General features: G+C 43.5%; 1 protein-coding gene across 2 annotated transcripts; it reads left to right on the top strand.

The window, feature by feature from the left end:
• Positions 1–22,205: 22,205 nt before the first annotated feature.
• Positions 22,206–25,723, top strand: Rpl34 (ribosomal protein L34). 2 transcript variants are annotated; one of them, XM_051165552.1, is made up of 4 exons: positions 22,206–22,250; positions 23,502–23,575; positions 23,658–23,861; positions 25,586–25,723. In XM_051165552.1, exons 2-4 carry the CDS (start codon positions 23,511–23,513, stop codon positions 25,668–25,670), a joined length of 354 nt encoding a protein of 117 aa, XP_051021509.1. In that variant the 5' UTR covers positions 22,206–22,250; positions 23,502–23,510; the 3' UTR covers positions 25,671–25,723. The 2 variants fall into 2 exon arrangements, with proteins under 2 accessions (XP_051021509.1, XP_051021508.1); XM_051165551.1 differs by lacking the exon at positions 22,206–22,250 and adding an exon at positions 22,365–22,448.
• Positions 25,724–25,924: the final 201 nt, after the last annotated feature.

The following is a 25,924-nucleotide window of genomic DNA, read 5'->3' as shown; positions in this document are numbered from 1 at the left end:
TTTTATTTTTTTATTTTTTTTTTAAGCTATGTATTTTTGAACACTTGAACCCACACAAAGCCTCAATAGAAGATCTAACTTGTCTCTGAACTGATACCTCATTCGCTTTAAGTCCAAGGCAGAAGTCTGACTCCCCGTGCCCTTGTTAATTATGAAACTTGGCCAACTTTTTTTCCAGGACCCCAAGCACAGAAGGACAGCCACCCCCACTGTATTACTAAAGCAAACCAAAAGCAAACGAGGACCTAGAAAACTCTTACAGTATGGCGTGCGCCTTTTTTAAATACCATGACCCTGAGAGCAAATAATGATAAATACCACAACTGGGCAAGATTGAGTGGAGCAACTGATAGGATTGATGCCCTTTGGTGTGACTTAGAAAGACATGAAAGTGAGATGAGATGTGTGGTCCACTGGGACACAGTCCTGGGGAGCTGGATGGTTAGGAGATCCGGTTTGCTAATCCTACCCTGACTTCAAGCCTGTTACCAACATTTCTGATACTCCTGGTGGCTTTTACCCATTCAAATGGGGGATGTAGTAAGTAGGTTTGCTTTTAACTCTGGGCTGACGAAGGCACTCATGAGATGTTTAGCTGGTTCATGTCTGGAGGGCATTCTTCACCCAGGCTTCTTGGAAAGGTGAGAATATCAACCTTGTCCATTTAGAGAAGAGCTACAATTAAGCAGAATACTTAAAGTCACTTAATAGAGAGAAGATTCTACAAATAAAAGAACTTGGGAAACTATGTGGGTTTTTTGTTGTTGTTGTTTGGTTTGGGGTTTTTTTTGTTTTGTTTTTGTTTTTTGTTTTTTGTTTTTTGTTGTTGTTTTGTTTTGTTTTTGGTTGGTTGGTTGGGTTTTTTGTTTTGTTTTGTTTTGTTGGTTTTTCAAGACAGGATTTCTCTGTGTAGCCCTGGCTGTCCTGGACTCACATTGTAGGTCAGGCTGGCCTTGAACTCACAGGGATCCACCTGCCTCTTCCTCCCAAGTGCTGGGATTAAAGGCATGTGCCACCACCGCCCAGCAAGGTTATTTTTTAAAATGAAAGTATAACTCATCTGCTAAGGATCTTCTTCATTATCTAGTGATACTTCAAGCTAGTGATATTATTTGAAGCTAAAAAGTCTTATATAACTTGGTTTTAAACTGGATTCCCTTCCTTTCTTCTTTCTTTCCTCCCATCTCTTTCTCTTCCTTCTTTTCTTTGAATGCTTGTGATACTCTGGCCTCAAGTACCGGAATTCCAGCTGTGTTCCACTATGCCCAGCTTAGACTATATTTCCACACACCTTCTGTGGTATCCTTTGGATAACTGCAGGTGTTTGGACAGGTGGGGATGCTGGAACAGGTGGTGCCACTAGTACCCAGGCCCTCCACATTAGCTGCTCAGAGGGTTAAGCAGGACGTGGCTCACTACAGCAGATGTGGGACTACTTAGATGTCTAGCTCACCTCCCAAAGATGTCTCTATGTCCAAGAGTAAGTATTTACACTTGCTGAAATGTCACTGGGTGCTTTCCATGAAGCACAGGTGTTCTTCAAACATATTTTTAAAGGACTTAAAACAAGAGCTGCCAATCTAATAACCACTCTGAATGCACTTCTCCTCTTCCTGAGCTGAAACACAGAGGGAAGCATTTTTTAAATGGAAAAGAAGCCTTGAAGATTAACAAACTCCTTTTGACTATTCGTTTTTATTGCTCTTGCCTAGAGACTGGAAAAGAAGATACAATTACAGGAAAGTCTTGACTATCTGTGATTAGTTAGTATAAGTGAGCCAAATTAATAAATCTCAAAAGTCTATGTTAGAAATGAAGACTTAAAAGATAATGATGTCTAAATGCAGAACTTCATAGTAGTACAAAAAAACTCAAAGTTCGAACCAGGTATGGTGGTGCACGCCTTTAATCCCAGCACTCAGGAAGCAGAGGAAGGTGGATAGCTGTGAGTTCAAGGCCAGCCTGGTCTACAGAATAAGTCTAGGACAGCCAAGGCTACATAGAGAAACCCTGTCTCAAAAAAACAAAACAAAACAAAACAAGCTCCAAATTCGTTTGAAAAGAAAACAGAAAAAAAAAAAAAAATCTATGGTAGACAGGCATGGGCAAGCCTCCTTTGGCAGATCTGTTGGCACATACCTAAGTCTACAGGTTTGGCTTTTCACATCTTTGTTTCCCACTGTACCTACACAGGAGCCCCCCACACTTGGACCTGAAATAAGCAAGAAGTAAGAAGGGACCCAGACAATTGAACTGAAGAGGAAAACAAACAAACAAACAAACAAACAAAACCCAAACACAACCAATTTTTTATGAGCTAATAGCTGTTAATTATGAGATTTGGGGTGACACTCATATAAAAACAAACTCAGTGCTAAGGAGAGAGAAGAGTAAAAATAGCGGCATGGCAAGCTTATGGGAAACGCTAAAAATATCACAAAGGAAAACCTATGAACTACAAGAAAGTGTGCCTCCGTAAACACTTTGATTAGGTCTCGCGTAAGAGACAAGATCTACACTGGCTCTTGTCTTTGGCCGCTAACGTTTGAGGGAAGCATCAAAGTGCACAATAACCTCTAGAGTCAGACATGATCCAGTGCCAGTGCCGCAGCTTCCCAGCTTTGTGAACCCAGGCAGGTTGCATGGCTTCTGTGTGCCTCTGTCTTCTTGTCTGTAAGGTGCGGATGACGATGTCTTTTCGTTTCGAGCCTACTTCATGATGCCCTGACAGGGTTGAACCGAATTGGTTTAAAAAAAAAAAAAAATCTAGTAGAATGTGTTATTCATTGTATTATCAACGTTTACTAAAAAGTGAGTACTATAAGTTTAAGCTTGGTTAGTGACACCAGCTGTATAGTCAAGGGCAAGTCACTGGCTTTCTCTATACTTCTTTTTCTTAGTGTCAATTTACTGGGGGAATGAGGCTTAGCCAAGAGTGGTCAGTGAGAGCAGACAAGCCAGGAAGGAATCCATAAAGTGTGAGAAAATTGAAATTCAAGTAGTGTGAATTTACTAAGAATCAAGTGGATCAATCATTTGATTTTTTTCAACCTGTCTGGGAATGCCAGCAGCTAAGAAGCTATGATAATCCACAGAAAAAGGGAATTGGTAAGATGTGACACTCAGGGGAAATAAATCCATGTCTGTTGTGTGTTTCACAATGTCCTGACAAAACTTGTCTTCACTTTCAAGTCTTTATTAGTGAATGGTGACAACACTAAACATTCAGTTAGTTCACGCAAGCCTGATGCTACTGAGGTGACACACAGATTTCCTTCCTTAGAAATGAACCAGTTTTGGGGGCTGGAGAGATGGCTCAGTGGTTAAGAGCACCACCTGCTCTTCCAGAGGTCCTGAGTTCAATTCCCAGAAACTACATGGTAGCTCACAGCCATCCTGTAATGTGATCTGATGCACTCTTCTGCAGAAAAAGCACTCATATACCATAAATAAAAACAAATTTTAAAAATTAAAAAAAAAAAAAGAAATGAACCAGTTTCCCCCTCATCTACTACCAAAGTCTCTGCCCTAACTACTCACTTCAAAGCTGGTAATTTGATGTAGTTACTTTTCTATTCCTGGGATAAAACACCAACACAAAGCCTACCCGATTGGTAGAGCCCCTCCAACAAAGCCACACCCCTTTTCCTTTCCCAAACAGTTCCACCAGCTGAGGATCAATTATTCCCGACCTATGGGAAGCCATTCCTATTCTGACCACCACATCTGGTTACACAGAGCTTAGAGTGGAAGAGAGGAAAGCATCACCTCTACTGAAAAAAGCAGCTGGAGCGATGGACATCACCCGTTAACTGTTGTGTAAAGGGATACGTGCATGCATGCAGCCGGGAACCCTGGTGAGAATATCGACTTTCAAGTGAGAGATGGCACAGATGGCTTTCCATTTCAGGATGCCAAGAGCCTTCTTAGATGTCCTTAGCCTGGGGTATGATTTGTGCTTCATGAGTTTGTCATTTCCAGAACCTTGAGAAATGGGTCTGAGTGTCCCCTTTCTCTCCCAGGCAAAAACAGCCACCAGGCTTCTGCTGCTACTTGTTGCAGACACCCCCGGGGCCTGGCTATGTTTCTCCAAGTCAGTTTAAAGCCCCTCTCTTCTCTGCAATCCCTTTGGCTGTCTAAAAAACAGGCATGATCTCATAGCAGTGTGGTCCACCAAGGATTTCTTGGGCTTATCATATCCATTGTGCTTGGAAACGTACACTTTTACAGTGCCACAATAAAGCTTCCACGTAGAAGTTACTTGACTGTGCCCAAAGCATCCGAAGACATGAACAAGGAACCAAACTCTTGGATGGAAAGGAACAGGAGTGACAGGTCTTTATTGTTGACGCTATGACAGTGAAAAGACTAAAGCCAGAAACCAAGAAAAGCTCTGCATTCATAAACAAATTAAACCCTTTCCTTTGTCACCTCCTTTTCAGAGCGATTTTCAGCGCGATTCATTGACAAAAACTGTGTGTTAAAATAAAAAAAAAAGAAAAGAAAAGGACTGAAGAGATGGCTCAGAGGTTAATTGATCTTGAGATCAATTCCCAGCAACCACATGGTGGCTCACAACCATCTATAATGAGATCTGGTACCCTCTTCTGGCCTGCAGGAGCACCTGCAGACAGAACACTGTATACACAATAAATAAATAAATAAATAAATAAATAAATAAATAGATAAATAGATAAATAAACAAACCTTTTAAAAATAAGAAAGAAAGAAAGAAAGAAAGAAAAGAAAAGAAAGAAAAAGAAAGAAGAAAGAAAGAAAGAAAGAGAAAGAAAGAAAGATGCTTTCTTTAAGGTTAGTTTTAGGAAAAGAAATCATTTATGTTATGTAACTTATTCTCCTGAGGTGGACATATGTGGCTGTGCTTCAGACACAAATTGGCAGGGCAAGTGGTGGGCCCCATCCAAATGATTAAAACCCTGGCCTTCAGAAGGAGAAGATCAGTTATTGTGTGTTTTGTATACAGCTGCAAGTCAAAGCTTCTCTTATCTCCTTGCATTTGTTTAATGCTGTAGGACATCTTGTTCTCCTTCAATGCAATTATTATTATTATTTTTTTTTTTTACTTAATGTTGGGAAACAGTGATTAGTTAAAATGCTTGAATAAAAATTAAAAATTTTAGTCATTAAAATTTACTTTTAAAATGAGCTAGGGAGATGGCTCTGATGGTAAATTACTTTGAGTTTGAGCCCCATATTAAAAAGAAAAGAAGCCAGGTGGTAGTAGCGCACACCTTTAATCCCTGCATTAAGGAGGCAGAGGCAGGTGGATCGCTGTGAGTTCAAAGCCAGCCTGGTATACAAAGTGAGTCCAGGACAGGCAAGGCTAAACAGAGAAACCCCGTCTCAGAAAAGAAAAAAAGAAAGGAAGGAAGGAAGGAAGAAGGCAAGCATGATGTGCACTTCTGAACCCGCTGCTGGCGGTGGAGGCAGGAGGATGCCTGGGGCCCCTTAGCCACTCAGCCTGGCACTCTTGTCAAGCGCTAGCCTATAAGAGACGCTGTCTCAAAATAAGATTGATGGTTCCTGAGTAACAACAGCCACATTTGTCCTTTGGTCTACATACGCAGATACAGACACCACACACACACACACACACACACACACACACACACACACACACACACACACAGAGAGAGAGAGAGGGAGAGGAGAGAGAGAGGGAGAGAGAGAGAGAGAGAGAGACATTAAAAGATTTACTGAACAAGAAAATGTTTTTTACTAAACTTTACTAAAAATCATTTAAAAATATTAGTTGACGTTGGTTTATTTTCTCATAAAAGCAAGTGTAACACAAGGACTCTAATTCTTTTTTTTTTTTTTTTTTTTTTTAATTGTGTTACTACCATATGAGAGGTTTTTTTAGGATACTGGGATCCTGATTTGAACAGGTTTAGGCATCATACAGCTACTGGCTGGAGATTGAGGTGAGCATGTGTGAAACGTAGAACTTGCTCTATCTCTGTAGAGAACGCTGGAGCTTACATCTTACTAAATGACTAATACTGTACGCTTGCTGTGAATGAGTTTCTCTTATTCCTGAAATCCAGGTATGGAAGCATATGCCGGTAGTGCTTGGCTTCATTTAATTGAATTCCACTTAAGTAAGCCTTCAGATGAGTTTGACTGAACTGTGAGGTTCATCGGCAAACAAAGTTAACACGAGGCCAGAAGAAACCCAGGAAGCTGAACTTCTTACAACTTATTTTCCACGTGCGCCGGGTGCCTGTTTCCAGGGCACCTAATTCCAAGCATGTTCTTTTATGTCTAAGAACTCCATCTCTGATTGTTGTCTGTGCTTTGGTGACACCCCAGTGGCTTCTTTCTGTTGCTCAGAATTTATCAAAAGAAGTTGCAATTCCCTGATGGGCTCAGTCTCTTCTGCCCACGTATGAGTGGGACCTCTTTCTCGGGGACAGACCTTCTGATCCTCTACCCTCGGCCAGAGTTCCTGGCCTTGGCTCTAGAGGAAGACTTGGTTTCTCCCGCCCCTCACTGGAAATCAGGTGCTCAGTTGCTTTCTTGTTCTTTTCCGAAAAGCCAGCAAAGGATAGATCGGTACATAAGGAAAAGCAAATTTAGCGAATTATCTATGTGATTGCAAATAATAGCTTCGTGTAGATGAGGTAGCCAAGTCCCCCACAATATGAGATGCTCCTTAAAAAAAAAACAATAGGCAGAAAAGGTCTTAGAATTGTCTTTGTCTGGCTCAAAGGCTCCCCCCCCCTCCCCCCCCCCACTCCCTGCTTTGGAGAAAGAGCGTTTGTTCTCTTGCAATCTGAAATGCATGGGCCTAATTGGAATAAGATGTACTCCTTAAATGATGAAAATAAAAAGTGATCAAAATAGATTTTTGTTATCCTGTGGGCATTGGGAACTTAAATGCAAACTGCATGGCGGCAGTGTGGGGAATTAATTATTGGTAATTGAAGTTGTAAGCTTAATTCCCTGCTCACTTCAATGAAAAAGAACCCTTCCATTTACTATTGAAATAAGCGCTGCCAACCCGGGATCCAGGACAGCGCATATATTCCACTACAGAGCAACAATGATTGCTAAAACAAAACAAAACAAAACAAAACAAAATAAACTTTTATCTTTTAAGCACCAAATTGTAATTAGATAGAAGCCAAAACATTAGGGAGAAGGGAGAAACACATTAGCAAATACTAAAATAGATGGTGCTGGCTATTCTTAATAGATTCTGTTCTAATTTGCCAGTTAGGAAACCCGTTTTGTAGATTTAATAGAGATTTAAACTATTAAGAGTGGATATATGCTTTTTGGAAAACTTACCATTGAAATATTTTCATTGAAATATGCTTTTATACTTCCGCAGAATGGCCTGCTGGGCAAATCAGTACCAGCTCCCTCCACTTCAACCAATGGCTTCTGCTGTCCGACATTTTTATTTTCTTTCTGAGATGAGAAATGCTTCCTGCTCAGGGTTCCCACTCCCCCCGGGCTGTAGCCTCCAAGAAATGTCCCTGAATATTCACAAGGATGGCACCTTAGGTCAAAGGTGCATTCCTTAATTGCCATCTTCTGTGCCTGCTCTTAGAATGAACAGAGGCTCGTTGTGGCTGAGATGGATGCAGGTACCCACCCCCCATCCCCTACTTTCCACATTCTTACCGTAGGGAACCATGCTCCACGGTTGGTCTGTCTGCCAGAGCACAACTGGCAGCAGACAGTGTGTGTGTGCTTCCTGAGTGGACTGGTAGATTGGTTACTTGTCTTACTGTTGTGGCCAAGTACATAACAAGAGCAACTCAAGGAAGGAGGGGTTTATTGCAGCTCGTAGTTTGAGGGTACAGTCCATTGTGGCAAGAAGTGTTAGGGCAGCAGGAGCTCAATGTGGCTCGGCACATTGTGACGACAGTCAGGAAGCGAGAGCTATAATTGCTAGTACTTACCTCGCTTTCTGTTTTTTACTGTGTGGGACACCCCGCCCCACCCCCACCCCACGCAAGATGCTGGCAGGAACAGTTAGGCTGAGTCTTCCCATCCCGGTCACCTAGATAATCTCTCATGGGCCTGCCCAGTGACTCATCTCTTTCGTGACTCTGGATCCTGTTAAGTTAACCGTCACTATTAACCATTACACGTGGCATGCAAAGCTATTGCTAGAGCCAGGGTGGTAGCTCCCTCATATAATACCAGAACTCAGGAGTCTGGGGCAAGAGGGGTTCCATGATTTTAAGGCCAGCCTGGACTACAGAGGGAGTTTCAGATCAGGCTGGGTTACAGAGAGAAACCCTGTCTTAAACAAATAAGCAAAGGATGTAAAAAGTGGGTGGGAGGGGATTATCTTTCCGACAGTTTCCCAGGTATACAGAACGTACTGTGGTCATATTTGTTCCCCCTGTCCTTTCCCACCCCTTCCACTCCTGTTAGCCCCCTCTACCCTGCTAGTTCTCTCCCTATTTTTATATCTTACTTTTGTGTGTTCATTATTGAAATGGCTATGTTGGGCTGGAGAGATGTCTCAGGGCTTAAGAGCACTGTCTGCTCTTCCAGAGGTCTTGAGTTCAATTCCCAGCAACCACATGGTGGCTCACAATCATCTATAATGAGATCTGCCTGCAGGTGGACATGCACATAGAACACTCATCCTAAGGGGAAAAAAAAAGGAAGTGCTATATCATTTTCATAGCATTTCTCCCCATTCTCTGGATCTTACAATTTTTCTGCCACATCTTTGGGAATGTTCCCTGTTATCTGTGTGTGTTTGGGGGTGGGGGGTTAATATAAGTCTTGTTTAGGGTGTACTTAACAACCACATACTTTTTAAATTAATTTATGTATTTGTTCATTTCACATCCAATCACAGCCCCACTCCCTCTTCTCCTCCCAGCCCAACCTTCTCACCCTCTTTCCCCACCCCCACCCCCGCCACCAACCCACCCTGGCACAACAAGTCACATCAGGACAGTGCATCCTCTACCACTGAGGCAAGAAAAGGCAGCCCTGCTAGGGAAACAGTCATGTGTTCTTGGCACTTTGAGCAGTTGGGTGTCTCTGCATTAACCATTCCCACTTAGAAGGTGTAGCTAAGAGCAGGGCTTGTCTATGGGTATAAAGAAACTCGCAGAAGGCAATATGACTACATGTCCACTTAGCACAGCATGACGTTAGATGCCTCCCTGTAGGGCCTGCAACTTCCCCAACTATAGGCTTTCACAAGGTTCACAGTACCAGGCCCATGTCCTCCCATTGATTGGGTTTCAAATCCAGGCAATAAATGGTTGGTGATTCTCCAGTGATACCCCTGTTGCACCAGCAGACACATCGTGCCCAGCAGATTAGCACTGTAGTATGCAGAGTCCACGGGCAGCTGATGGCCCCTGCCTGCCCCAGCCTGCACAGCATCTAGCAGCACTGTGAGCACTAGGGAACAAGTGTGAAGCTTGCAAGTCAGTTCCAGCTTCCTAGTTGTGTCCTGCATCCAAAATGTGTGGCGTCTTCAGCAATGATGGCTTACCATCTGGTTGGGGCGGGCAGCCAAAAGCAATGAGAAGAACCTGTGTTATGTGGGGACCTCTGGACCCTCTCTAAACAATAACTCACAGGTAAGTGTGCCACACCTGGCCCTGGGATTTTTTTTTTTTTTTTTTTTTTTTTTTTTTTTTTTTAAGAAACCTATAGCTAGGAGTGGCAAGATAGCTGAGTGCTTAAAAGCACTTTTTACTCCTAGGGGAGGATGTGGGTTTAGTTCCCAGCACCCACATGATAGTTTACAACTATCTGTAACTCCAGCTCCACGGAACCCAATGCATTCTTCGGATTTCCATGACATACATATATGTATACACGTGTGAAGGCAAAAACACTTAAACACATAGAATAAAAATTAAATAAGTAAAAAACAACTATGGCTTTTGGGGAAGCATTTATCTGACAGTGCAGTATACCTTCACTTAATCTCTGCTTTAGAATTACATATTCTGGTTAGCATATGCAGTAATAGAGTTCTACAAGGCTTTTTCATGCATCTTTAGTTTTTGGTTATCCTTCCCCCAACCAAACTTTTCCCACATTCCCTACTCCCACCCCCATTTAAAACTTCCCACGTCGAGTATTGCCCCCACTTTCATATCACATGTTTTACCAACCCCCTCAAGGCCTCTTTCCTCCCATAATTTCCATGTACCTTCGTTGAAAAAAAAAATACTTAAATGAATGCGTGAATGGTGGATGAAAACAAAGGTTACTGTGATATAAGGGTTTCATAGGGTACTGGGATCCTGATTTGGGCACATTTGGGCATCACATAGCTACAGACAGAACCCTAAGGTGAGCGGGCACTGACTGCAGACCTGGCTTATCACTGTAAAGTGCGTTGCAGCTTACTAATTAACTATGAAGGTCATTTGGTAGCCAAGTTAGCATTTCAGCCTGGAAGAAGTCTAATTTATCTCTTGAAAAAAATTCTCACTTTATACTTCAGAGGTACTCGTAATTCTTAAAAAAGCTGTAGTTATGTTAGGCTGTAGTGTCCCATGCCTGTGATCCTGGCACTTGGGAGGCAGAGGCAGGCAGATCTCTGTGAGTTCCAGGCCAGCCTGCTCTGCAAAGCAAGTCTAGGACAGCCAGAGCTCTGTTGCGCAGAGAAACCCTGTCTCCGCAAAACAAAATGTTGTGTTTATTACTATTGTCATTGCTATTGCTGGTGCTGCTGCTAGTGGTGGTGGTTTGTGTGTGTCTGGGTGTGCAGGCATGAGTGTGGCCCAATCCTAGTGTTTGAATGGGAGAATAACTTTCAGAAGTCAATTTTCCTTCTACTATAGGACCCAAGGATGAAACTTGGGTCATCAGGCTTGCTCAGGAAGCACGTTTCCCTGGTGAGCTAATACACCAGCTCTTAAGATGGCATTAATAACTTATTTTTCTCATGTATTTTTCTTAATCATTTAAGGATTGTGTGTGTGTGTGTGTGTGTGTGTGTGTGTGTGTGTGTGTGTATAAGAGAGAGGGGGGATGTCACAGGTGTGCAGGTGTCTGTGGAACCCAGAAGAGGTGTCATGTCCCCTAGAGCTGGGGTCACAGGCAGTTGTGAGCTGCCTGACGTGGATGCTAGGAACTGAACTCGGATCCTCTAGAGAAGTAGCAAGCTCTCCTAACCACCAGCCATCTCCTCAGCCCTATTATTTTTCCTTACTCTTAAAGAAGAAAAAACAAAAAAACAAGCAAACAAATCCACCCGAGAGCAGTCTCATCGGATGCGTTGTTCACTGTAGTTCACGTACGTTTTGGAGGTGCCCTCCCTAATAGACAATATATTCCAACAAGGAACACATGCAGCCTGTCTCAGTGGCGTAGAGCTATATCCCACACTTGGAATGCTGAGGCAGGAAGATGACATATTTGAGTCTAGCTTGCGTTATACAGAGCTCCTCTGTCTCAAAAGGAAGGGAGAGTCACATGAAGAAAATCTGTTGGAAATTTGGCTTTCTTGTTATGTAGCACACTTACTAAAGAAAACCTGGGGGCTGGAGAGATAGATGGCTTAGCAGTTGGGAACACTGACTCTTCTTGTGGAGGACCTGGGTTCAATTCCCAGCACCCGCATGGCAGCTCACAACTGTCTGTAACTCCAAAACCAGACACCCACAGACATACAGTGCACATAACATAAAAATAAATAAATTATTTAAGAAAGAAAGAAAGAAAACCTGGACACTGACGTTCCCTCAGCTGAGCGAGTGTGAATTTATTCTTTGTAACTATCACTTCCGGCCAGTAACAATGATAAAATACCTCCCACTCTTTAAATTACCAGCCTCGGTGTCCACAAAGCTAGGTCTTGAGCTCTGAGCGTCCGCTGGGGGCCGAATATGAGTTCTCAAGCTTTGAAACCCCATAACAGCTGCAAGCACAGACCTGAAACGAATCCTTGTCCTAGCTGAGATACTTTCTTCATTGTCACCGGTAGTGAGAGATTAAAGGAGACAGAAGAACCTTTGGTTTTTAACCTCAGTGTTCCGAAGCCTCTGCTTTATTTTTCCTCTTAAAAGAAGCGAAAGTAATTGTAAGTGCTTTTCTGGATGAAAATGGTTGGCTAAACCATGCATCGAATTTTACTTCTCTGCAAAATTTCACTACGATGTGCATAAGGAGATTTTCTCTGGAAGCCATGAAACCACATGAAAGAGAACATAAGAGTGTCTGACCTCTGGAAACTGCAAAGCGGACAGGCAACCAGCGGTGCTATACACACAATAGCGCCGCGTCTCCGCTCACACTGCACAGTACTGGACAATTAGCCTTCCGGTTTCCTTCGTATAATGGTTTCCTCTCAGGAGTAACACAGCAAAAGGCCTCCAGGCTGCATATGATATGACTGAAGATGCGACCTATGTTGTCACCCCAAGCTCAGGAGCAGTGACAACTACTCCATGCTAGAAACTCTTGTCCTTCCCTCATCCGGCCCCCAGAATGCCAGCAGCCTGACCATTTAGTTCCCTTTGGGAGATGGAAAGAGTCTGTTCTACGAAACATACCAACCCAGGAAGGAGGATTTTTCAGATGTTGACCTCAGGAGATTATCAACTAATACCCTCTCCAGTTCATGGGCGGCCAGTGGCATTTGAAGTGGAAAGGTTCCCTGTGCTCAGAGCACTCTAATGCGATTTCAATCCTGCCCCCCCCCCCTTTTAAAGATTGTATGTATACAGCGCTCTGCCTGCATGTGCACCTACAAGCCAGAAGAGGGCGCCAGATTTCAGGATAGATGATTGTGAGCCACCATGTGGTTGCTGGGAATTGAACTCAGGACCTTTGGAAGAACAAGCAGTGCTCTTAACCTCTGAGCCATCTCTCCAGCCCCAATCCCTTATTCTTAACCGTAAACACATAAGAAAAGATGCCAAATATTTGAGGAGGACTCAGCATAGAAAATAGAAATAAGCAAACAAAACAAAAAAGAACAAAAGAAAATAGAAATCAAATCAATAAACAGATCAAAGCATCTTGGAAGAAATAGAAACTATATTTTTTTAAAAGCTTCAACAGACTGTCCTTGTTCTCTTTGGACAAATCAGAAAACAGATAATATATGAAAAGGAAATTTCAAGTAAGAAAGAGTTCTTGAAATCTTCAAGAAAAAAACTGGAGTTAAAAACTCAACACAGGAATTGGAAAATAAAGTTCAAAAAGGACCCCATGAAAGGAGGAGGAGGAAGAAGATGAGGAAGAGGAGAAGGAAAACTGAAAAGATAACAGGAGGAAAATAAGTGGAGAAGACATGCCCAGCATCTGGTCAGCAGCACCCCAACAGGAGCACACAGAAGACAGTGGACAATCATCAATGAGCAAGTCAACTGGAACTCTGCAAGCTGTGGAGCTGGTTGCCAGATGGGAGGAGGCCACCAAGTGCCCCTGGAAAACACATTCGAGGACGTCACTGAAGTGGCAGAACACTGAGGAGCCAGAGAAAATCCAAGGAGGTGGGGAACAGATTACCCAGGCCTGGGAATCAGAATGCCTTCAGATTTCTCATTGCAGAAAAACAAAGGAGATAAAATTCCTAAAGAAAATTTTAGATTCAGTAAATTATATATGATGAAAGAATACAGACACTGCAGACAGAAAAGATCTCAAAACTTTAATTCCCTCACTCTTTATTTAAAAACAAACAAACAAACAAATAAAAACCCAGTGAGATCTGGGCATGGTGGCACTTCCCTGTGGTCCATCCGAGCACTCAGAAGGGTATGCCCCGAGGATAATGATTTTTGAGGCCAGCCTGGCTTATATAGAGAGTTCAAGACAATCCTGGACTACATGGTGAGACTCCACCCACCCAAAGCATATTACAATAAGACACACACACAAAAAAAAGCAGCAATTGCTCTTGGTGAGGCTGCCATTCTTCCAAAATTACAAGATTCATGAGGCACTTGTAGCACATTATAGCTTTTCTCTCTCTCTCTCTCTCTCTCTCTCTCAATTTGTGGGTCATAACTGCTTTGGAGGTCAAATGATCTGTTCACAGGGGTCACCTGAGACCATTGGAAAATACAGATACATCACGGTTCATAAAACTCGCAAAATTACAGCTATGAAATAGCAACAAAAATAATTTTATGGTGGGGGGCCACCACAACATGAGGAACTGCATTAAAGGGTCGGGGTCGCAGCATTAAGAAGGTTGGGACCCACTGTCTGGAGACACAAAGACTCTGGAAGCTCCTCCCAGAGGCTGGATTAGCCATAGACAGCTGCTAGGGGAGGGGACTCTTTGTGGCGTAGCTGCCTGCAAGTTGCACAGGGGATGTAGCTTTCCTAAGTCATCATCCACGCTGAAGTCGACGGTCCTGTGTTGCAGTTGCCCTACTGATATACAGGTATATTTATCACAGTCTAACATTGATACCTCTGTGAGTGGAATGTAGGAGGCGGAAGGAAGAAATGGAACAGAAGAGTGGAGGCGATGGGAGGAGAGGGTCAGTGTTAGGTAGAGATCATAACAGAAAGTATTTGCTATGTAAATTTTGCCAGGAAATTATGAGAAAAGTACTCAAGAGACCATTTTATGAACATGAAATTAATATGTATAATAAAAATGCTGTAAAAGGAGACCTTGAATGCCAGAGATAATGGTTAATATTGAAGCACTAGAAAGATGATTCTCTGGCCATAACTGTGAGGAATCATCCACGCTAGGGAGACCACATCTGTGAGGAATCATCTACGCTGGGCAGACCCACTAGACATGTAAGTGGAGCTGGTTTTTGGACTGGGACCTGACAGAGTAAATAAGAGAAAAAGTTAGCTGAGGACAAGCATCCATCTCTCTTTGCTTCCTGATTGCAGATGCAGTGTGACCAACTGCCTCAAGCCCTGGCCACCATGACTTTACACCATGGACCACACCCTCAGGGTTTCTGCTACTGTGATAAAACACCTTCCTCAAAAGCAACTCGGGGAGTAAAGAGTTTCTTTCATTTTATGATGCATAGCAACATTATGGATGTTAGGCCAGGAACTCAAGGCAGGAACCTGGAGGCCATAGAGGATGCTGCTTCCTGGTTTTCTCAGCCTGTTTTGTTGTTGTTGTTGTTGTTGTTGTTGTTGTTGTTGTTGTTGCCGTTGCTGCTGTTTTTAAACACACCCCAGGGCCAAGTATCAAGGAATGTCCCCACCCACAGCAGGCTGGGACCAACCATATTAATTACCAACTCATTAAAAAGATACCCTATAGACTTGCCTGTAGGCCTTTTCCTATCGGAGGCATTTTCTAAATTAAGATTGACTATCCCTGAATGTCTAGGTTTGTGTCAAGTTGACAAAAAGCAACCAGGACACTTGAGCTAACTGTCAGAACAAACCCTTTTTTCCTTAAATTGCTTTTGCCAGGAATTTAGGCCCCCAAAACATGGATAGAAAGTAGGAATAATCTGTGTTTAGTTCTAGGTGTTTGGAGGTCACCTAAAGTTTCTGAGTGATAGTCACAAAGTTAAGAACTGTTTTAGGGGAACTGAGATTGCCTGGGCCTCCTCAGCAGCTGACAAGGGATGCAGAGTCCCAGGCCTGCCCCAAACCTACTTTCCCTAACCTAGAATGTGTTCCAGGGTGTTTTCATATTAAAATATGAGGTTCACTTGCATAGGACCCTGTGGAAAAGAACACTAGCCCTGAGGAGACAAACCCGAGGACAAGGGAAAAGGCACACATGAGGACTGTGGGAGAGGCTAGAGAGGCCACAAAGGAGCCAGGGCCTCGGCCTCTGCCTCACTCCTTTCCCAGATTCTGTTCTCTTGTCCATCAGAGTCGTTGCCTTTTCCCATTTCTCCTTCTCTTCACCAGCAAGCACTGATTTTTTTTCTAGCTGCCACAGCAAGTGCAGCATGTTCCTGAGGGAGGCAGATCACAGCGTCTGTGTTGTCCATGAGCTGGAATTAAAAAAAAAAAAAAAAAAAAAAAAAAAATCACTGAGGAGCCACGGGGAGAAGGAAGAAAGGGGCAAGCCCCTGCTCTTCTGTTCTGAGAGCTTCCCTCCGAGCTTAACGGGAATCAAACAGGTGTGTGCACACAGTGTGCAAACACGTCTTCATCAGTGTTTAATCTCCAGCTTCGAGAAAATCCAGAGCTCTCAGAACGGGGGAAGGTAAACAGCTGAGTGCTGTGACTCATTTACACTTCAAATATACTTTGAATCGGTTATTCCTCAATTAATCAAATAGCTGGTGCATCCCTAAAGTAGCATAAAGTGACACACTGTGTGGAATCAATTTCCCTTTCCAAAAAATCATTAAATCCAGTAGCCTGTGACTCCATCCCTGCTAATTCTGGTACCCATCCTTTCATCCTCCATTAACTTTGGCACGCCTAACAGGCTGTCAGGAATAATTTCCCAGGACGTAAATAATTCAGAAATTAAAAATTAATAAATAATAACAGAGAACTACTGGGAAATAGGCTGGGTCAATTAGTGCGCTCCACATTCTGTTTCTTCGCAGCAGGGGGGACAGGCGCCTTCGTTACTTGAATCTTTCCTTCGATTCTGAGGTCTGATTTACAGCTCTTCATTACTGGATCCAGTCAGGCGCAATTACTTCCATCACTATTTTAGTTCCTAACTTCAAAGAAACGAGCGTTTTCGCGTCTGCTTTTTTTCTCCTTGCAGCAGGCTCAGCTTGACATCCCTGGAATTTCTTCCACGCAGACTAATTAATAAGTCTTCCACTTATCATACCCACTTCTCTTCTTTGATGTGCTACCTTAGTCAATCATCCCATTTAATTAGAATTGCAATGATAACTTTACTTATCTTGTGGCTAGATGCAAATTAAAATAACAGGATTTTAATTCTCTTTTGGATGAGGTTGTGACATTTCAGAAGACAAAGTTTCCACGCAACACATGATATTATGTACTTCTTAATGTGGGGGGTGGAGGAGCATTCAGCAAAATTATTTGCCCTTTGTAAGAAAATAAGTGAGATTGTTGAACAAGCAACAACGGGAAATTAGTCCACTACAGCATCAGCTCACCAAATCTTTCCCATGAAAACAAGACCTTGATTTGCATTAAAAAAAAAAAGAAGAAAGAAAGAAAGAAAGAAAGAAAGAAAGAAAGAAAGAAAGAAAAAATAGGCAAAGACACAGGTCTTGTTTTGCCCAAAGGCAGTGTCTTATGTTTCCATGGGGAAATGTAAGTTCAGGAAACAAAGGCTCTCATACACTAACCCCCTCCCTCCGTGCTTACCATGTCTGTGACTCCACTATTTTCCAGCTCAGAAGAGAAAGTAATAACCCTTTTTCAGAAAACAACCATAAGGCCAGAATTCACAGGGCACCTACCATGTGCAGCCTCACTCTATGCCGTGCCTCTCATTCTTACAGGATGCTGGGAATATCATTGTTCCCACAATGTGCCCCAAGGACACAAAGGTGGCACGTGAAGAGGATGAAATCAAAAGAAATGGCATGAGAGGAACAGACTTTAAGCCACTGAGCCCATAAGTTGAAGCCTTCCATGCTCTGCTTCTGACTCTTGGCCAAAGTCCTGCTCTCTCCGGTGTCTTAAGCCATCCAAAAGCAATGTGCTGGCACTCAGCCACTGCCCCAGTTTAGGGCATGCCTTCTATGCCTTCTGAGAATGCACATTTGTTTAATATATTTCCGATGCTTTGGAGACATCGGCAGAAATTTGGCATTGTGACACAGACATATGATGGCAACGAGTACACAGTCATTACCTTTGAATAACAAGTAAATAAAAAGACAATTAGCAGGTGCGTGCGTGTGTGTGTGTGTGTGTGTGTGTGTGTGTGTGTGTGTGTGTGCGTGTATGCTTTGGAATATAAAAATACAATTTTCCCATGTTTTCTTAAACTGTCTCATCAGGAATAAAATTTTAGCTGCATTTTTTTAAGTTACTAGCAATAGCACATTAAGCTGAGTTTCCCATAACTGCTCTATTCTCGCTCTATCACCTATACCCTGCCCCCCCCCCACACACACACACACACTCCGTGACCACGTCCTGTCAGACACCAAACAGCAGTTACAGCCACCAGCAGAAACTTATTTCCTTAGCTAGAGATGAAGCCATTGCACCGATGCTGTTTTGAAGCTAACCTTTGGGGGTTGTAATACAGTTGTTCTCTGACAATAGAACTTGGTTCATTTGCTACTTAAGACGTGATTATTTAAATTAAAGTTAATTGGTTTCCTTACTCTCCTTTAGGGCTTTAGGCTCAGAAACATTTCTATTAGAAAAATCTAATTTGTTCTCAAATTCCTATTTCTAAAACTTTGACTGTTAAATGCTGTGGTATTTTAACCCTTTGTAGGGAAAGTGAATCCTAAATTCCAGTGCAAGCTAACACTAAGGAAGCTGACTGCATTAAAGACACAGTAACACTTTCAGAGAGAGGCTCAACAGGGGTCCAGGGAAAAGCCCTGCTGTGGAAATACAGTGCTCCGTGGTCTCTATGAGGATGCAAAGATCGGGCATCTCCTTGATAAATTTAATTTTATTTAACTTCTCCTACTACTACTATTCCTTTTTCTTCTCTCTCTCTCTCTCTCTCTCTCTCTCTCTCTCTCCTTTTCTTCCTTCCTTCTTTCTTTTTTCCCTCCTCCTCCTCCTTCTTTTTTAATTGAGACAGGATTTGTGTAACAGCCCTGGCTGTGTCCTGAAACTAGCTCTGTAGACCAGGCTGACCTCGAACTCATAGAGATCCATTTGCCTCCACTTCCTGAGTGCTGTACTAAAAGGAGTGCAAAACCACTGCCCGGATATTTAACTTCTTTTAATGAGAACCAGAAAGTAGCTGTGACTACAAGGGCTGATTGACATGTTAGTAGCTCAGTAAGTGGAGAAGTTGGAATGTTGCAAATCCAGAGCCAAATTATCTCGGGGCATCTTCAGACCCCTTAATGGTCATTTATTGCCTTCTTCTGTACCTGACATAACATCTTTGTGACCATTAGGTAAAGCCTCTGGAATGTACAGACAGACCACCCCTCCTCCATAGCCACCAAAGATGGATAAGTGCTAAGAGCGCTGTCAGATGGCAGCATCGGAGGCCTGCAAGTCTTCCTCACACACTGTAACATGTCTGCCCAATATACCTACCAATGCATTTGAAAGGTGTATTAGCTTATGAGTTCTGTTACTATAAAAAGCTAATGCAATTGCTAGTTCAGTGGAATGTGAACATTTGCAGAAACCTAAAAGTTTATTATTTTATGAGTTCTGTTACTACAAAAAGCTAAAGCAATTGCTAGGTCAGTGAAATGTGAATCTGTACTCTGGGACCACGAGCACTCATATTCAGCTCCTGAACAAACCATCTCTCTTGTTCCTTTGAGGTGAGAGCTGTTTCTTCCATCAATACATTCAATATAACTTTGTAATGCCAAAGTAAGATCATCACACTAGCGATCTAGTTTAAATGTTTACAGCCGATCAATTCATGTTGTTAACACATAAAATGTAATACGATAATATAATCAGCTACCTGCAAACAACCACACAACTAATGAAATGCATAGCTCCATGGGATACTGCAGATGCTATGCCAGTAACGGTGCAAAAGTGAAAAGGTTCTACACTGAAAACCTTCTAATCTATCTCAATGAAGATAAATACAGTCCTATTTGGAGATAACATGAAATAAAAACTGTATCTGAGGCTCTTTTTAAATAAGAGGCTCAGTTGTAAATGCTTCCTCACACCTTTCCTTAATTATCTCCATCTCAACCCAGCCGTTCATTTAAAAGTGAGTGTTGGCCAGCTTACAGAGAGCTCATGCCTTTATCTCACCAGAGGCAGGGAGACTGCTGTGAGTTTGAGGTCACCTTGGTCTATATACATCTGCACAATAGAATTCTATGTAGCAATAAGAATTAAAATCATTGGGCAGTAGTAGCTCATGCCTTTTATTCCAGCACTCGGGAGGCAGAGGCAGGTAGATCTCTGTGAGGTGAGCCTGGTCTTCAGAACAAGTTCTAGAACAGCAAGGCCTACACACAGAGAAGGCCTGTCTCAAAATAAAATAAAATACAATAAAATAAAAAAAATAAATAAATAAGTCAATACTGTGTTATCTTTGGAGAAAGAGGGAGGAAGAGAAGGCAGGGGACATATTTAGAATGTTGAGCATATCGTCTCTATGTATATGCTAAATTTGTGAAGCTATATACTTATTACTTATGCAAACATTTTAAATTACTGCATCTAATTAGAGGACAGGGCTGGAGAGATGGCTCAGCAGTTAAAAGCATTTGTTGCTCTTCCAGAGGGCTGGGTTCAATTCCTAGCATCCAACGGTGGCCCGCAACCATCCTTGACTTCCATTCCAGGGGATTTGATGCCATCTTCTGGCTTTTGTGGGAACCAAACGTACAGATAGTAAGGACATAAGTGCAGACCAAACACCAGTCCACAGAAGAAAAAAATGAGTCTTTAAAAAATTTTAAAGTATCTTTGTATCAATTACTAGAAGTTACAGAGGAATGTACCAAGAAAACTGAAAGAAAATATACAATCATTACATTTCTAAGTACCAGCAACACAGGGGTTGCCTGAGACCAGTGGAAATATTAGATATTATATCATAATAGTTTTATGATTCATAATTAGTTATGAATGAAGTAGCAACTAAAATAATTTTGTCGTTGGGGGTCACCACAACATGAGAAGCTGGATTAAAGGGTCACGGCATCAGGAAGGTTGAGAACCACTGATGTAAAGGGTACCATTTGCAGTAAAGGTAGAAAATGTCAAATGCTTAGAAGCTGACCCAACAACAGTTATGCAAATCTCTACAAAATTGTAGAAATTTATTCAAAAGTATTAAAGAAGACCTGAATACATGAAATATATAATTCTTAAGAAAATTCATATCATAAAACATCTATTCTTTTCTAATTGGTTTGTAAATTTAATGCAAATGCAAAGTTCACATGAGTTGATTATAAAATGTATCTAGAAAAGAAAAAAGTCAAGAATTCTCCTTTTGTAGAAGAAAATACTGTGCATGTGAGTGCGGTGGCACATGCCCCTAATCCCAGCGCTCTGGATGTAGAGGCAGGTGGAGCTCTGAGTTTGAGGATAGCCTGGTCTACAAAATGAGTTCCAGGACAGCTAGGGCTACACAGAGAAACCCTGTCTCCAAACAAAAAACGTGAAACTGATAATGCAAAGACATCATGACCAGTAGAGCAGAATAAAAAGCCAACTTTTCAAGATAGTCACCTATGAGCCGGGCGCAGTGGCAAGGGCCTGTAATCCCAGCACTCAGGGACGCAGAGGCAGGCGGATTTCTGTGAGTTCAAGCCCAGCCTGATTTTCAAAGTCCAGGGCTGCCAAGGTGACACAGAGAAACCCTGTCTCCAAACAAACAAAACTATGCCTGCCTCTCTACACCAGCCTTTATCCAATGCCTGCCAGAGACAGAAAAGATTCCAGAGTGAGAAGAAAAGAGATGGCAGGCTAAGCCCGAGGAAAGTGTTCATCACCTTTGACAATGTGATAAAAACTAGGGACCCGTAATGTAAACGTTCACATAGCCATCTGGAGGCCGCTGGTTCACTCTGGTCCTCATCTTCATCTTGCAGACCAAACTTTACTACCCAAGTAAAGCCTCAAGTAGCTGTTTTACACATAATCATAAATTAGCCACTGTTTATAGCGCACTTGCTCTTTGTAAGACTTCTGGGTTAAGTGCTTTAACTCCAAGATGCCTTTGATCATAGCACTACAACGGTACTTAATAATATCTTCCTTTTAGAGGCTTACAGGCTTGCCCAAAGTGAGAGAGCTAGTGATCAGCAAATGCTCCTTTAAAAGTCTGTGAAGTTTATGCTCTGGCTGAATAATAGAAGGGTCCAGGTCACCTTATGGGATGCCATAGAGATTTAAAACCAGGTCTAACCAGCCTAGGCTAAACGTGTCGTAGCCCCCTTGTTTTCTCTGCATGGGGCGGTCTCCTCTATCATTTGTGTTTTTCTTCCACAGCGATCCTCCACCTAATTTTTCGCGTGACGTTCCAATGCGGGGCTAGAGTACAAGCTCGCCTACGGAAGCCGCTCTACAGAGCCAAGGCTCTACTGTGGTCTCGCCCACTCAAGCCCGAGCATCCACTTCCGTACAACATGGCGACGCACTCACCCAGACGCCGCTGTCTCTGACGTACTTCCTGGCCTGCGCAGTCACACTTGACGTTTGAACTCGCCCGCCCCTTCCTTTTCCTCTTCCGGGGACGGTGCTTAGAGGTATGGCGGCTTGTCTCTGGTCTGTGTTTCTTCCGTCTACGATCCGCAGCCATCCGAGGAGTTAGGCGGGCGGGACGTCTTGGGGGGACGGTGCCGTAACTGGCGCGAGGGTGAGGGGCGGGGGTGAGGGTGTGTGGCGGGCGCCTCCTCGGCTCGTAGCTGCGGAAAGTTCTCGGTGGTTCCAGCGCCCCCGAAGCGGTGAGTAGCCGGAGCTCCGCAGGCCTAGGCCGCGTCGGTAGAGCCCACGGTTGGGGTCCGCGGCGTCCGGATGCTCCCCTGTTGGTGTCTGCCCTGATGGCTAAGAGCGAGCGAGACGGGATGGCAGGGCCGGTGGTGGAGCCCACCCTGGTCAAATAGTGGCGGCTCATGTCGTCTACGCTGGTCCTGTGCGTGGGATTAGGTGCCTGGCAGTTGGGCTCCCCTTGAGTAAAGCGGGTGTTTGGAAGACCAGGTTAGCTTGGCTGCACCTGACCTATGCTTTTATTGATTGATTGGGGTAGTGTTCAGTAGGCATCGCAGCCATTTGTCTCCCAGAGGTTGGAGACTTCAAAGGTAGCCCACGTTAAAACGAAGGTGCATGGCCTGAGTGTGTGTGAGGCTTATGGGTTGGGCGCTAGTCTAGCGTCTTAGGCGTCTGGGTTCCAGACGCATCGCCATGCTGCGTAGCTGATTTACCAAGGGATGCAGTTCGGTTTTTAAACAGCACGAAGCCCGAGTCCCATTAATAGATTGCGTTCTCAGGCATGTCACTTTGGGACAAGACCTAAGCAGCTACCTTTACCACGCACCAGCACTGGGGTGGGTGAGGTAGTTAGCTGTTTTAGTCCCCGTGGTGGTAGCTGTATAAAACGGGGGGGGGGGGGGCGGAGGGGAATACTGTCTTAAAAGAGGCTGCCTCTGTGTTGCCAGCAAGCAGCATTGCCGAGGATTCACCTCAGTGCCTCACTTGTTATCATCCTTTAAGTCAGTGTTTCTCCGGCTTTCCTGGTTAGTGTTTTGTCTAGACACCAAACAACCGACTCCTTGATGGGGACTTTAACCAAACTCCATACTTGACCAATAGGAAAGTAGTTGTCTGTTATTAGTCACCCAAATGCAGACAGTGTTTCAATGTGGAATTCTTTAGAGTGGGTCCTTTGTAAGCGCGCCGTGTGCGAACCAATGTGTGTATGACTGTAAGATACACTTATTTGGTGATGCTTTGGCCTTGAATTTACAATTACAGTAAAAGGTGGCTTTTGTTTTTTGTAGGCACTCAAAATGGTCCAACGTTTGACATACCGTCGTAGGCTCTCCTACAACACAGCCTCTAACAAAACTAGGCTGTAAGTATTTTCAAGTTTAAAATAACTATCGAGCCACTTTCTCCTCGACGTACTGAACCACTTACGACCTCCCTTCCTCTAGGTCTCGAACCCCTGGCAACAGGATTGTTTACCTGTACACCAAGAAGGTTGGGAAGGCACCTAAATCCGCATGCGGTGTGTGCCCAGGCCGGCTGCGCGGGGTTCGTGCTGTGAGGCCTAAAGTCCTGATGAGGCTGTCCAAGACAAAGAAGCACGTCAGCAGGGCCTACGGTGGCTCCATGTGTGCCAAGTGTGTCCGCGACAGGTGAGTGAGCTAAGGCATGCCGGGTGTTTCTGTTACACTGCGTGCCGTGGTTATGAGTCTCCCTTGGTAGGAGGTAGGTATAACGCAATGGTGTTCCTGTTGTCAGCATTTGGGGGCATCGTAACATAGCTTTGGTTTTTAGAGGAAAGACAGGGAAGAAATGGCTGAGTTAGTGTTTGATAGTAGGCAGCTGGGAGGGAGGAGGTGCCTTGAAAGGAAGGTGTGGGAACTGTTATTTGGGTTGCTGGTCTAAGAGGTAACAAACAACAAAGGTAGAAGAGAGAACGGAGGCTCTCTCGGGTTAAAGTTTTAGTCATCCGTGCTTGAGGTGCCGCACACCTGTAACCCCGGCAGGCAGATGGCTGTGAGTTCCAGGCCAGCCTGGTCTACACAGAAGAACCCTGTGTAAGAAAGAAAGAAAGAAAGAAAAATTAAGTTTTAGTTTTAAAACAGGAACTAACTGGTAAATTTTAAGCAAAGCTGAGAGTCATTTAGTAAAACAGTAAATAGTGAGGTAATTCGTTTAACAAAATGGCGATTTGGAACATACAGACGCTTTTCACACGGGAAGAGGATATGCGCTTGTCTCGCTACCTGATGCTGGCTTGGAGAGGGTTTGGTGGGAGAGGGCTAAATAATTTGTGTATTAGAAAGGATTGTAAGGATGGTTATGGAGTGGTGGTATTTGCTAAGGTACCCAAAGTGTCAGTGGAAAGAAAGGATGAGAAAATTGGTGAGAATTCAAAGATGGAGTTTGGACTCGGGCTTGCTTGGGTACTTTTATGAAATCCTCTAATCAAGGTTTTAGCTGAGACACTGGACTTCATATATAAAGGTTAGAAGAGAAACTTCCTGCACTTGAAGAAACTGGGTTGGCGTTTGAGGCCTGAATGATGAGAACAGGGTTTCCAAGCCTGATACAGGAAGAGTGAAGAGTGAGGAGTGAAGCTGGCTGGCAAGGGCATGGGTTTTTGAGCTATAAGAATTTGGCTCATCACCTATAGAATTTAGATCTGGGCCTGTCTACTACAGTAGTGTCTTTGGCTCCTTTCTTTACCCCTGAGCTTTAGTTTCCAGCAGGTAGCTGGGATTTATAGAAAACCATAAAATGATTAAAATATTCTAAGACATTCTGATATGTCCTGGATTTGATACAGGAAATACATTAGCCAGAAGCTGTCTTAAGTGTGGTAGCTGGGGTAGTCTTGCAGTCTTCGGGTGTTGTTGGGGTTCTGTTGCTGTGATAACTGTGAGCAAAGGCAGCTTGGCGGTTGTGGGGGGTGAACGTTACTCATTTTTCCTTCAGGTAGCAGTCCCGTCACTGAGGGAAGTCAGGGCAGGAGCTGAGGGTGTGAACTGAGGAATAAGTGCTGCTTTTACGGGCTTGCTTTAGCACAAATTCACCAGCCCACTGTAGTGTTGCCCATGTGCCAATCTGAGGAAATTTTCTTGAGTGTCCTCCATACATAAATGGCCATGTAATTTTGCAAGCTGTGTGGAATTTTGTGTGTTTTTCTAGGCTCTTGGTTGCTTTGCTTCATCCTATCACCCCCACCCCAAGGGTTTCTCTGTGTGGTCCTGGCTGTCATGGGACTCACAGAGATCCGCCTGCCTCTACCTCCCAAGTGCTGGGATTACATGCATGCACCACCATGCCTGGCTTTCTTTGCTCCATCTTATAATGGGTTCCTGTGTTAAATAATAACTTTTGTTTTTCTTCCTAGGATCAAGCGGGCTTTCCTTATTGAGGAGCAGAAAATCGTTGTGAAAGTGTTGAAGGCACAAGCACAGAGTCAGAAAGCAAAATAAATATGTAGCTTTTTTAAGTAATAAAGGTCAAGGCTTGGTCTATGGTTCTGTTATCTGTGATGTGCTTTGGTATTGAGGACTAATTTCTTTACACCACCAAACCAGAACCCTCCAGCTTTGGGCTGTTTTAGAATGAAATCCTTTAAACTGCATTTTTTAGAAGTTCACCGATACGGGAACTTTGAGCAAGGACTGAAAAGATGGTCTGTGGTTAAAAGCATTTATTGCTCTTGCAGAGAGAGGACCTGGGTTCT

This window comes from Acomys russatus, chromosome 23, assembly GCF_903995435.1.
Source record: "Acomys russatus chromosome 23, mAcoRus1.1, whole genome shotgun sequence".
NCBI lineage: Eukaryota > Metazoa > Chordata > Mammalia > Rodentia > Muridae > Acomys > Acomys russatus.
Note: the sequence above shows the minus strand (reverse complement) of the source record. Positions and strands in the feature narration are given on the sequence as shown.

Coding starts and splice junctions, on each gene's coding strand:
- Rpl34 (XM_051165552.1), top strand. CDS start 23,511: ATGGTCCAACGTTTGACATACCGTCGTAGGCTCTCCTACAACACAGCC. Junction 23,576..23,657: donor GCCTCTAACAAAACTAGGCT/GTAAGTATTTTC, acceptor CCCTTCCTCTAG/GTCTCGAACCCCTGGCAACA. Junction 23,862..25,585: donor GCCAAGTGTGTCCGCGACAG/GTGAGTGAGCTA, acceptor TTTTCTTCCTAG/GATCAAGCGGGCTTTCCTTA.